The 13765-nt window shown below is 36.6% G+C and overlaps 1 protein-coding gene across 2 annotated transcripts; it reads left to right on the top strand.

Moving 5' to 3' along the window:
- Window positions 1-2228: 2228 nt before the first annotated feature.
- Window positions 2229-12611, top strand: LOC103720744 (mRNA-decapping enzyme-like protein). 2 transcript variants are annotated; one of them, XM_008810595.3, is made up of 8 exons: window positions 2229-2627; window positions 2740-2780; window positions 3020-3069; window positions 4726-4870; window positions 5293-5349; window positions 9124-9250; window positions 9475-9936; window positions 12279-12611. In XM_008810595.3, the coding sequence occupies exons 1-8, from the start codon at window positions 2469-2471 to the stop codon at window positions 12333-12335; spliced, it is 1098 nt and encodes a 365-aa protein (XP_008808817.2). In that variant the 5' UTR covers window positions 2229-2468; the 3' UTR covers window positions 12336-12611. The 2 variants fall into 2 exon arrangements, with proteins under 2 accessions (XP_008808817.2, XP_008808816.2); XM_008810594.3 differs by having other exon boundaries at window positions 9121-9250.
- Window positions 12612-13765: the final 1154 nt, after the last annotated feature.

Raw genomic sequence — 13765 nt, 5'->3', positions numbered from 1 at the left:
TTGTCATTTTATTATGGCAAAAGTACTTCCTCACGTTGGTTACCAAACATATGTTAAAATTTTACATCACTTTAGAAATATAATTACCAAATAACAAATAACATTTTATAGAAATTCTACTTTCAAAATATCTAATTCTAAAAGCTCTACAAATTTTATTACTTACAACAATCCCAAAGAAGGCCTAAGGGCTGCTCAACAATTCATTCCTGCTAACCGAGTTTGGTAGAAGGAGATACCTCTTCTATCATCCAATGGATTGATGGTTTCTCGAGTCCAGCTTGAGAGAGATTCAAGTTATCAGTAGGTTTAAATATAGTTTCAACTTTTAACCCAGCCATACTTCTAGGACAGCGGGACAACTATTACAGAAGGGATAGGGTATGATATATTAAGCCAGTTTTGTTGCAATCTTGCCTCCCTCTCTTGCCAAAACGACAAAAGAATGGGACCATCATTTTACTATCACTCATCATGTATGTTGTACTAATAATAAATTAATAGTAGTCATTATGGTAACTATGATATTAGTCAGTATATAATGAGTAAATGTCTGGATTTGGCAATTCATGGCCCTATCTTAGTTTTAATCAAAGCAGGGGTAATCTTGGAGGATTGTTATTTTTATTAAATAATGGGTGTTGTACTTACACAAGCTTTTATCTACAAATTATCTAAATATAAGGGCTATCGTAATTAAAACAAAAATTAAAGGTTCCAATATTTATATCAGTTCAACAACAATATTTTATCCTGCAGATAATCTTATGATTGAAAAAATATATAACTTACCATTATTGTTTTGAATGACATCTTATCAATATTACTGGATAAAATATATTTTATCCTTACCCTATTATAAGGATGTAATAATCACCATTTTAACAGCTAGTACTTCTCTTAGACAAAAAACTATTATTTCATTCCCAAAAAAACTAAATCTAAAACTAATTAAGCAAGGAAAAATCCTCATTCTCAAAACAACCGAATAAATAATTGTTTTGGAGGCAGTTCATTGTTTAGAGATATATTGTCTTTGCTAACTAAGCTATGCCAAGGTTTACAATGACAAGCTGATATATTATCACAGCATACATTACAATGTTTTGTGACAGAGTCTATTATATTATATAATGTATAATGAGAATTTAAACTATTTACACTATTTTTTAATAAAAATAAAATACATTTGTTTAGGCAAAATAATGATTTTACACAACTAATGCCTTTTTTTTTGGGGGGGGGGGGGGGGGGGGGGTATTATGGGGGGGGGTATTATTAACCTTCTTGTTATAATGGCAAAAATGGCCGCTTGATAGTCTTTACTCTATTTTCATATGATATATTTGGATCATATGAAGAGGAAGACAATATGCCACCAAGGTGGTAGCCTAGTGGTACTGGGCAGCAATTCTAACCATTAGGTTTCAAGTTCGAATTGCTGCGGCGACGATTAAATTGTGGACCGGAGCTCACTACTTTGGCCATTACTTGGACTTGTGGTGTAGGACCGCTCTTGAACCACTAGTAGCCGGGGTGGTGCCGGGTGTGACGTACTCACACGTGGGACTCGAGCCAGAGCTCAGAGGAGTAGCTGAGCCGGGCCTACGGGTGGGGAGGGTATGAGTAAAACCGGTCGGGGTGCCCAACACACGGCCATTTCTGCCCGCATCGAACATTCTCCTGGCGGGGCGGGGGCCCAGTGGGGGCTGCTACGCGGGGGTGGGCTTGTCCCTTCCTCCCCCCTACCCCTTTTTCTTTAGCAAAAAAAAAAAAAAAAAAAAAAAGAGGAAGACAATATACGGTCTACAGAAAATAAGAAATGCTTTATATTTGATAGAAGTTTTCAAAAAAATTAAAAAATATTTTTTTCTGAAAATAAAATTCTTATATTCTATCGAAAAGAAAAATTGCGGGACATAAAAATATCTAATTCACAATAGTTAGAATTTAGGATAATGTTTTCTCAAAAATATTCTTAAATTTTTAGATAAAATACAGTAAGATTTTTTTTATTAAAAATAATATATATTTTATTTATTTATTTAAAAAATAAATGTACAACTACATGTAAGTTATTCTGACATGATTTTATGAACAACCAAAGAAGTCAATGTTATTTTTTTAAATATTATATATTTAGATATTATTTTTGTAAAAACTACTACAGTGATAAAAAAAATTCTCCACATGCCTCATAAACAGGTCTTTGACAGAGTGGCCTCTCTGAATCCCCCCATCCCATCAATAAAAACTCTCCATATTTTCTTCTCCAATTTTGGTTTCGTTCTCATACTTTTTCCTTCCCCTTCTCTCTCACCACCTCTATACCTTTATATGTTCGACCGATTCGAAACCCTTTCAGGTCTTTCTCGCGGGAGATGAGCCCCTTTCGATCCTCTCAGAATTAAAGGTTAGGGTTAGGGATTAGGGGTTAAGGGTTAGGGTTTGGGATTGGGTCTGCAAGGATGTCGCAGAACGGGAAGCTGATGCCCAACCTCGATCAACACAGCACCAAGGTGCTCAACCTCACCGTCCTCCAGCGGATGGATCCCTCCGTGGAGGAGATCCTGATGACCGCCGCCCACGTCACTCTTTACGAATTTAACATCGATCTCAACCAATGGGTGCGCTCCGATCTTCCTTTTTGATTCCTTCTTGTTCGACTTTTGTTTTCTTTTTTCTTTTTTCTTTTTGCCCTTGTCCATCTGATTGGGGTTTTCTTTCTGTTTGTGGCAGAGCCGCAAGGACGTGGAAGGATCGCTCTTCGTCGTTAAGAGGTGATTAGATGATCTCATTGCGTTTGCGTTCTGATTTTGTTTTGAGTCGCTGCTGAAACTTTAATTTCTTGTTTGGTCCTTTCTTTTATCTAATATATGGATAGAATAAAAGGATTTTTTGGAAGATTTTCTTCTACATTTATATTGTTTGTTGTGTTCTGCCATTCTTCTTAGTTGTGATTGTCTGACTTTTGTTAAATTTTTTCCAACTGCTATAAAGAAAAATCCATTTTTTGCAGGAATGCACAGCCTAGATTTCAGTTCATTGTCATGAACCGACGCAACACAGGTATAGACCTGCATGTTTGATGTCATCATCGTTATCTACTCGTGCAGATAGCTCTTCTTGCCTGTAGCCTGTTGGTATACGGGGGCTTAATTGTGCTAATTAATGTACTAGAGGGAAATAAAAATTAAATACATATGTATTTCCTAAGGCTTAGGTTAGATATGTAAATATATCCTCATATTGCTGGTATACACTGATGATTCTTGTCACTTTGTGCAAATTATAGATGACTGTTAAAGTAGCATGAGTTGAATTGAGTTTAAAATGATCAGACAGTTCAAAGTCTTGCTTAGTTACAATAATGTGAGACAAAATAATTGGGGCTACTAACTCTCCAATTACTCTGCTGTGACTGCTTGATCATGAGGAAATTGTGGCGACCATCCCCATTAGTCTCAACCTTGTCAACTTTGACTTATAGTTCTTTGTGATACTTATAGTTTGTTCCAATAAGAGTTATGGTCAGTTTCGTGCTTGCATTATGTATTCTCTTATGCATAGGAATAAGAGTTATAGTCTGTCTTATGCACTATGAAGCTCCTATGTCAGCCCCCATAGGATGCTCTGACAACTACTACTGAAGTGCAACTTAGATTTTAGTTTTCTTGAGATGTTCATACTAGTTGTCGGAAACTACCATATACATTCTTGTAGATTCTGCTACTATTCTGTTCAGAGTGTTATATGATGAATCTAACCAACTTTGTTAATTTGGTTGCCCTTGTGATGGAAGATATGTTACATTGCAAATAAAAGGGCTGATTCATTAGTCTTGCAGTTGGTCAAGCCAAAGACTGAGTCGACTAAGCAACTGTGTAAGGAGTGGATGATCAATAATTCACAGCAAAAGTGGATACAAGAACCGAGTTCAGTAGTCGATGTTGAAGTCGTGCAAGTACTGATCTCTGAACCAGAAGCAGCATACTTATCGACTGCTGTGATAATTTGATTGATATGCATATATATATGAAACATATGATCTTTACTAGTGTCCTAGTTTTTGACAGGTGATTTATTTTGATGAATTTACATGGATTCAAGTGTCAATTGGCATGGGCACAACAAGGCATCATAAATACCGTGCCTGTGCCTTGCCAGCACTTGGTAAAGCTATGGAACCAGTTGCATGCCAGCACTTGGCAGGCTGTTGTGCAAAGCACTGACATGGCTTGGTTTGGCACAGTACCACTATGTATGAGGCTAGTGCCAGGCTGGCATGCCACCAGAACACATTACTTCAACCCCTAATCATTATAAGGTAATTAACTTATTAAAACTTTAGTCACCATGATCTGCGGAACAACGTGTGGTTCTTGCACATTTATGGCAAAACATTCTGCTGATTTTGAGTTGGAACAATTCCAGAACACTTTCAGACAAGACACATTCTCTTACTGATAGCTTTGATGGTCCAAGCTATTCTGGTCTTGGGTTGTTTGACAAGAGGAGCAAATTGGAAAACTCCCATCTGTAGCCTGCTAGTCAGTGGCATTTGGTTTCTTTGCAGTTTGATTGAAGAAGTGTCTATTTTAACAATTAGATGGCAATGAGATTTCAAAACCCAGTTGGATGCCATATTCCCATTTTAGCCATCTAATTTGGTCAGCATATAGAAGCAGGTTTCACATGTAAATCATAACTTTCTCTTATGAACAGATAACCTGGTGGAGGATCTCTTGGGAGATTTTGAGTATGAAGTCCAGGCTCCATATCTGTTATACCGAAATGCAGCTCAGGAAGTTAATGGAATATGGTTTTACAACTCAGATGACTGTGAAGCAATCGCAAATCTTTTTAGCAGGTAATTAGTTTTGGTGCCTCCAGTTTCTGATTAGTTAACTTGCCTTTTGAATATTTTGGATTTATCATATATACATTTGCTTCATGAATCATGAAATGGTAACTGATGTCAAGGAGAGTTATTGTTTATTGTTCAGATGGTTTTGATGTATTTAGAATTTTGTATAATGAAAGGTTAGCGAAGGAAATCATCATCTTGTTTTGTATTTAGATATTAATCTGATTATAAAAGTTATGACTATATTTGTCAAGCAGACTATAGTATTCTGTTCCATTCAGGGTACTTAATGAATATTTGATTTAGATGTTTATTTGTTTCCTTATGTTCTAGAAACCTAACATTGTGTATGAGACATGAGCTGCAGTTATTGCTGGATGAGGAATTTACATTTTTGTCATACTAAAATATTCTCTTTCATTCAGGATACTTAGTGCATATTTCAAAGTCCCTCCGATGCCTAAAGTATCTTCAACGAAAAGGTACTATGCAACAATTCTTAAATTCATTATGCTGTCCTAATACTGCTGTGTCACCCATCCTGTGCTTTTGCTCTCCCAATTCGTTCATAAATTTCATGTCGATCTGATAGTTTGGACCATGCCTCTGACTTTCTGAGCAAAATTTTGCTGAATTATCGTCAGGGTGATATGTTGTAACCTTTGTATCTATTTATTGACTAGTTGTATTGCTATTTGGTTTGACAATGCTGTACGGTATCTTTTAGCACATCTAATTATTTTTGAAGAAAAATTGTAACAGCTAATACTATTAATTTTAAGTAAATTGATGGATTATATTTCTTCAAAAGCTATATTTTGTCTTCTACAAGCACTTTAATTTTCGGACTAATCCCTAGTACGTTTCTTTCTATTTGCTTGCTTGTAGTTACAAAATTCATTGCTAAATGACATGTCTTCATACCAGTCTTGTTGCACCCTCTTCCCTTTTTATGGGGTGTAAGACATGGTACTTGTAAGGTGGGCTACTGGTAATATGGACCATGTCTTACACTGCATACTTGTAGTCATGCTATATATTGCACACTTATGTATGCCCATCTTTGCTCTTCTATACTGTGAAATTTAGGTATTGTTGCTGATCATTATTTAAATTAACTATAGTCAACATCAACATTAGGTAGGCTTTGGAGCATTCACTTAGGTTGAATATAGTTTTCTATATTCCAATTACCTATTTTTAATTATTACCTATTGACCTGTTAGCATGAAATCTGCCGAATTTTTAATAGAATGACAGAGTAATGTGACTGTTATGATCCTGTATTACATTTGGTTAAGTGAAACTCAGTGACATGATTTGAGAAAGCTAAGACTTATTTGACATGAACCTTTGCAAGTGCATTTTTTGTGTAGAGATCTTATGTTGCATGTATAATGCAAATCTACAGCTAGAGGGTCTTCGCATGGCAGTGAAGAAGTGGGTTTGGTGGTAATTATTCTGGTTTACTTGTCTAAACAGGGAACTTAAACGAAAAAAAATGATATGTCAGGTGCAAGACTAGGTTCAGAAGGTGGTACAGGGGTTCAGACTTCGTGAAGACGGGTAGATAGTACAGAAGTGGCTTTCCTGTATGTAATTTAAAAGAGGATATCTCAAAATTTGAGAAAAGTTAGTAGTTTGGTTGATGTTAATTTCATCATGTTTAATCTACTGAATACAAGTAAAAAACTGCTTCAGACAAAATTATATATTCAAATGAGGTGAAAGGGAAAAGTCAACATTCTAAATGGCATTCTGATGACATTAAGCTGAACTGCTGAATATTTGCAAATTGCAGCTACTAGATTGGCTTGATGCATGGCAAAAGTAACTAATGATGTTAAAAAAGATGTGGGTCGAGGAAACGAGATTGTTTTCTTCCACAAGGGTCTCTTTGGGCCCGCTTTTGTTGTCTCATATCTAAGTTGTGGATGATATTTTTTTCCTCAAGGATCATGAGGAATCATATTGATATAGGGGGCTGTACGCGTATTATCATAAGCAAGGTGCTGAGATCAACTTAGATAAATAAAGCTGAATTCTAGTACCTATAAAATTTGATGAATTGTTCATTGGAGATGTTTTACTCTCTTTAGGTGTTCCTCACTGAGATGTCATTGTTACATGATTGGATGAAGGCTCAAATGTGGAAGAAGTTGATATCTCATCCTTTTTATGTACACTAAGCAATAACGGCCAAAACTTCAGATTATGGTGAGAAATTATTTTAGATTGCAGTTGAGATGTTGGCCTTGTAAGGGACAAAATTAATATCCAATTTTGGCTCTTCTCCCCCGTCTCTTCTTTTTACGTTCTCTCCTTCTGTTTCAACTGTTGAAGCTTATACTGTAAAACCAATTGGATTGTGGGGATAACACTAGATTGTTATGCCTATGGCAGCATGGACATTTTGATAGCTAAATGAATACCATAGTTGGAATGAGAGAAAAGCCTTTCTTAATTAGAGGTTTTGTTGATGATTGGGGGAAAATTTGCTGCTTGGAGATAACATTTTGGGTAGAGGTCTGCTCGCTTCTCTCGCATCTTTTCTTCTAACAAACATTTCTCTCTAAATTATGGAAGGCACAAGATAAAAAAATATTTCTTTGATGGGGATTATATGATGGAATATTTCGAGGATAAGATCAAGCATGTTTGGTGAATTATTGAGAAGATGAGAGGAATGGGTTCTTGCAAGTTAGGGTAAGCCTACACCTGGTGCTTTGAACCATGAACTATAATACTTTGAACACTTGGAACATGCTTCTTGACTGTGTAAGTTCCTACAAAACATCTTAAGCTATAGTTGAGCTGGATCTAATGCATGGTAAGGGAATAAAAAAAGCCTTTCAATCTGTTGTTTTGTAGTCTCTATTTGAAGCCTATGCTATTGCAGAATGTGGCATACACCTCTGACTAATTTAAACCAGAAAAGCGCCATGTCACTCATTAAGTTCTTGTTAAAATTTAAACAAAATTGTTAGCTAAATTTTTGTCTTTTAAGATATCAACTTAATTGGTTTGTTTCTTCCTCTCTTTTATTTAACACCCTTCCTTAAAGGCCTACAAGTCCCTAGTAAACCAGTGGAGATAGCTGATAGTGACAACTAGTCTGATGTTTTATGCTTAGAACTTGCAACAATATCTACAACTATTTGAATAAATATCTAAGTCTTGCTCTAGCCATCTAGAGGCTTGAAAATTCATGTTTTCTTTTTCTTTTTGACTGAACAGCATAGAATCCTCCTTAAAAACTTTGAAACATTAATGTGATGAAAACAGGTTTATTAAATTAGTAGTAACAGCTCATTGCTTTATTGGTATTTGCCTATTGTATTGGTATGAGAAAATTTCCATTGAAGGCTTACAATTCTCTACAAGGATTTCAAATCACATGTACAACAATGTGAAGCCCTATCCTGTTAAGATGGGACTATTTATGCACAGTTGTACAAGAAGGTTCCACATGGATAAAATTTTACCTGTTGTCAGTTTAATACCAACCCTTTGTCAACCCAACACGAATCTTCATGTGTGATTATGTTTAATGGCTTGGTCGAATGGCGACTATAATAATGTTGTTGCGTAAGCAGGGGTTTAAAGAATTCCTTGAAATGTAGGTTCCCAAAACAACTCAAAATGCAAGATCCATGTCCTTATGTGCTTAGAGATGCTGCTAAAATTGTTGATAATGATAAATGCAGTCTTTAGTAAATGGAATTTCCTACTTGGTGAAAGAAAATGTTAATTAAAGGGCTAATTCCCTTGCTAGCATGAGCATGGGAAGGACAGGATAGCACATGCACCCTACTTTGCCTTGATTTCGTTTTGCTGATCTTTTTGGCCCTTCATGTAATACTAGATTCTCTTTAACAGATTAATCACATCGGGCTCTGAATACTACATAAAAAGAAGAGCTGGTGCCAGATGATTTAACAGTTTTATTAGTTTAATACTTAGTTAAGTATTTATGTTTGTGATCAAGCCTATTACCTTTCTTGGAAGTGAACACTTCATTTGTTGGCCCTATGTATCAAGTAGAACATTTTATACTGGTCACATCCTCTCTGATGCATACACATACAAGACATGGATGTGCACAGGCATGGGTGCATATACACTATATGCGCACATGCAGATTCACGAATAAAGACACGTATAATTCTGATTTATATCTCTTGTAAATCTGAGAATTTGTATTCTGTGAGTAAGGTGTCTTGTGGTTTGATTTTATTCCTCTGTATTTGCAGCAGTGAGTTTGAGGAACTGGAAGCTGTTCCTAGTTTATCTGTCATTGAAGGTCCGTTAGGGCCACCAATGTCATCTGCTGCCCCATCAGTTCCAGATGTTCCTGATGATTCATTTGTGAATGTCTTCAGTGTATGTACCTTTGTAAATAATTGCTTTTCTGGTTATGTGCTGCTATTGCATATTCTTTGTCTTCTTTTTTGTCAATCCCCTTTTTTGTCTTTATGCGAGGGCAATTTTACTCATTTACCATAGATTATTCTATTGCTTGCAGCAGTTATTAATTTCAGAATGAGTACACACTGAGTTATAATTTGATAATCCTACCCTTGACATGGAATTCCTATGTTTTGCAGGCAGCTGTGAGTATTGGACATGCATCAAATGCAGTTATTGCAGCACAACCACAACAACCTTCTGCACCTATCCCTGTATCTTCGCGCACACTAAGTGCCACTCCATCCCCATTGCCAACAATACAATCCACCTCTACTCTGCCAACCTCATCCACTCCTGTGATGCCGCTCCATGATGCTCATGAATCCAGCAGTGGCAGTGAGAGTCATGCTACAAATCTTGTTAAACCTTCACTTTTTTCAGCTACACCATCTTCTGCATTGATGATGCCACCAATTTCATCTTCCATGCCAACTGCCCCACCACTTCATCCTCCTGTGACCATGCAGCACCCATATGGTCCTCTATTACTTCAATCCTTTCCACTGCCTACTCCACCTTCTTCACTCACTCCAGCTCCAAACTATGGCCCAGTTGTTACAAGAGACAAAGTCCATGATGCATTGTTGAGGCTTGTTCAGGTAATATTCTTTGGTTTTATGTTGTCACCATTTTATCCAATTCTGATAATGTTAGTCTAGTTGCATGAATATTGCTGCTATGGACATCATTATATGATCATGCTACTTTATTTTGCCTGTGATGATATATTTTTGGGAGATGGAGGTGAGCGTGACTTAATAAGTAGAGTTGACCTGTCCTCGGGAAATGACTAGGACATGACCCAGTTAGGAATTTGAGTTCTATAATCGGAAAAGTTTGTGAACTTAAGGAAAAGCACTTTCTGCATTGCCACCATGTAAGGTTGTTAAAATAGGCATTTGAATGCTTGGATGCATTTTGATATGCCTCGGTATGAGAAATCTAATTATGTACCCATATTAATTGGGCTTCTCTCAGCCCTTGTTTGCTAGTGGAATGATATACCCTAAACAATGGGGTAGCTCAGAATAAACTCATCTATAACATGTTAACCTCAAAAGGTTATTTTGCCTTTTTGGTGGTGTATATCTACTTTGGGTTATACAGGTTGGGTGGGGAAAAATGTGGTGGTTGACCTTTTAAATGCATAATCTACTGGAAAAAAGTGGGCTACAAGAGGTTGTCTTGAAGAATAACCTGGGATAAGTTTGGTTATTTCCTATTATTCTACTTTAACCAAACTGAATAGGCCTTGAAATCCTGTTACTCCACTAGTAAACCTAGTATTTCCATTAAGATGAGATTCTCATACCATATTTATGCAAATGAAGGAATTAGTTAATGAAATTATGGGATTAAGATACTGGAGATTTGTAAATCCCTTGTATAAAGTTGCTAATATATATAAAGAGAAATTAAAATGGAGGAAAGAGAGATATCTTGATCTAGAGGTCAGCCATTCCAAGGGTAATGTAAATACTAGAAGTCAGAGGAAGAAGAGGATAGGTAAGAAGGAAACACACGTCCCTCACCACATCTAACATTTATGTCTTTAATTCCTGTAAAGTGTTGTGTCTTTAGGTGAAAATATTTTCTTAAATTTCAATTTATTATTATTTTTAATTGTGATCCTTGTATTATTAGAGGTTTCACTTGACCGGATCCGACTTCGATCTGGTGGACTGGATTTAGTCTATCTTATATATAGGCGAACAAGGTTCTGGTTGACCTAATTTAAAGTTGGAACTGGTCAGGTGAAATAGGAAGACAAGATCAACACACGTACAGAAAATAAGGAGTGAATGTACTTAAGAAAACATTGCATAGAAACACTGAGTGAACGCACTAGGAAATAAGGAGTGCATTCATGAAATTCTCCTATATATTGAATGATTGGCACTTCCACTGTTATAGAAGTTTTATGCTTATTTAATCATAATGATTTTTTTAGACATACAAAAAATAAGTTATTTTTCATTCTAGTTTTTCAATCTTGGAAGTTTTCAAACTCTTTAAGCAGTCCATTTAACCATTTAAACCTGCTTTAGCACTTAAGAGAGCTAGATGTTTACAAATTGCCTAGCTGCCTTGGCATCGGTGGCATGCCATTAAATGTAGCTGACTTTGTATTTGACCATCATAAACTCTGGCCTACCAACATCAACTCCCTTCGTCCACTACTTTGACTCCAGTTTTCTTTCTCCCTTCTTATATCTAAACCCTAAGGTTCCAGTTGCCTCCCTCTTTCATCCACTCATATGGCCTCTAAACCCAAGAGTCCTACTGTTTTTTCCCTGTTCCATTCCTTCACTTCTCTTTAGTTAGTTTTCTTTTATTAACTTCCCTGCTTTTTCTCACTGTCACTAACCGCATGTTTTCTTTCCATTCTCCTTATGTGCTTCTTTCTTCTCTCTCCTTATTTGGTTACTCCTTTTCTTCCTTTCTGCATCTTTATCTTTTTCTGCTGATGGCTTCATACTTTTCTCCTTTTAATCCTCGCCTCCTCCATCTTCTAATTTACTAACATGTTTCCTTTTCTGCATCTTACTTCTCATCAAAACTAGTCCTCATTTATGATATTTAGGGAATTATCATAATACAACCAGCTCGCCATTTCCAATTTACATAAAGCCTGGGTTTATGAGCTTCACCTACTTGCCATTTTCTGCTCTGAAATTTGCTTGGGCTGCAGTTTTTTTGGGCCTCCCTCAACCTTTACTAATACTTGTTGGCTGAATGAGTCTCTTGTTGCACCCTCTGGCGATTCATGAACCAAGTGTATTCTGCCTGTGATTTTTCTATTTTAAGGCGGTCCTTTCGATTTAGATATTTCTTTCTTGGTAGTTTTTTGTTGATTTTTACATCTTTTTTTTTTTTTTTGAATGTGCACAATGCAGTGGCAAAGATACTTAATCTGGATTTCTGCATGTCTTTTGTACAGAATAACCAATTCATTGATATGGTATATCGGGAGATGCTGAATGCACATTATTCATGATCGACGGTCAAGTTCACACGGATGCTCATTTGTTCATTAAGCCTCCTTATCTTGTGCTTTAAAGATAGGCCGTTGTAAATCATTGAGTGGTAGCTAGCTAGTCGTGGGAACCTTTTTCACATAGCTTTTTCTTATTTGCCAACAGAAGACTGAATGTGTAATTGGCTTAAGAAATTTGCTAAATGTGTAAATATAGTACGTGTGTTTGCCACATGCGAACTTCAAAAATCGCGTCCAGAACTGACCATCTTTAAGTTCTCGCTCGAGGGCAGCCAATCTCATGCTGACCAAGGATGCTTAATAATTCTTGCAGGTCATAGAAGGATTTAGAAGCTGTAAATTTATGCCCTATAACAAGTCCATCTCTGCAAGTTCTCTCTTACACTGATGAGGATTTACAATGATTGACTGTTCTAAATATGAACCCTCTCTAAATTTTTGAGAGAGAACTCCTCTGCCTGGGGTTTTTGGAATTTTCACTGCATACAATCCATAAAGCAGCTGCTGAGATACATAGGTAGAAGGAATTCGGTATCACTCCTTCCAATTAAAACCAATAATTGCTGCTTCTGGCATCCACGGATGTGAGATGATATGAGTGGCAAAAAAGATGCATGCTTAATGCAACTGCCTCCTGTTGTTGAACCTGAAGCTGAACCTTGCTTCAGCTCTGCTAATTGTTGGCGGGCAACCTGCACTACCAATAAATGATCTGAGCAGAACTTGTTTGGCGAGAAATTTGAGACTTGAAATAAGAATCCTTTCAACCTGCATCATCTGTTACATTATTGGGCTCCTGCCGTCGACTTTTCTGGTGTCTAGCTGTTGAAACGTATAAGTAGCTAAGCCTTCTAAGATTCTCAGAAGGGAGATGTGTTCATGTCTTTGAAAGGAGGAAGAATGGTCAGAGTTTCAGGACCTAAGCCTAATGCATTGGCATAAGACCAGACCAAGGCATCAATTTGTTTCCCCACAAAGGAAAAGCCATGCTTTACAGCTCGAGTAATACATGCAAGACCACTTTTCAGCCTTGGTTATCCAAAAGGCATGAAATGAAATTTAATCAAAGGTCTCCTTTAATAGCTTTGTGCACTAGAGTTTGAAGTCAAGCTGTATACCAAAGCTAAGAAATTCAAGCTCTTGTTAGGATTTAATGATATCTTGGTACCTGTGCTTTATGCAGGAAAATGAATGATATGCATGCATTAAATTTTGAAAAGATTTTGTGTGATCTAAAGGGGATGCAATATCTTTTTACATTTTGCTTTTAAGAACGAAAAGAAGAGAAGATTTCCTAGGAGGGTGAATTATGTGATGCATGAAAACAAATTCTGCCAAGATACTCTGGGAATTTCTGGGGTGGCCAATCTCAAGTTGAACCAGGCAAAACTTGTGTTTCAAATGACCAAAGGTGAGAGAGCAAACCCTTG

Source organism: Phoenix dactylifera, unplaced genomic scaffold (assembly GCF_009389715.1).
Source record: "Phoenix dactylifera cultivar Barhee BC4 unplaced genomic scaffold, palm_55x_up_171113_PBpolish2nd_filt_p 000275F, whole genome shotgun sequence".
Classification (NCBI taxonomy): domain Eukaryota; kingdom Viridiplantae; phylum Streptophyta; class Magnoliopsida; order Arecales; family Arecaceae; genus Phoenix; species Phoenix dactylifera.
This window is presented reverse-complemented; position numbering and strand designations above follow the sequence as displayed.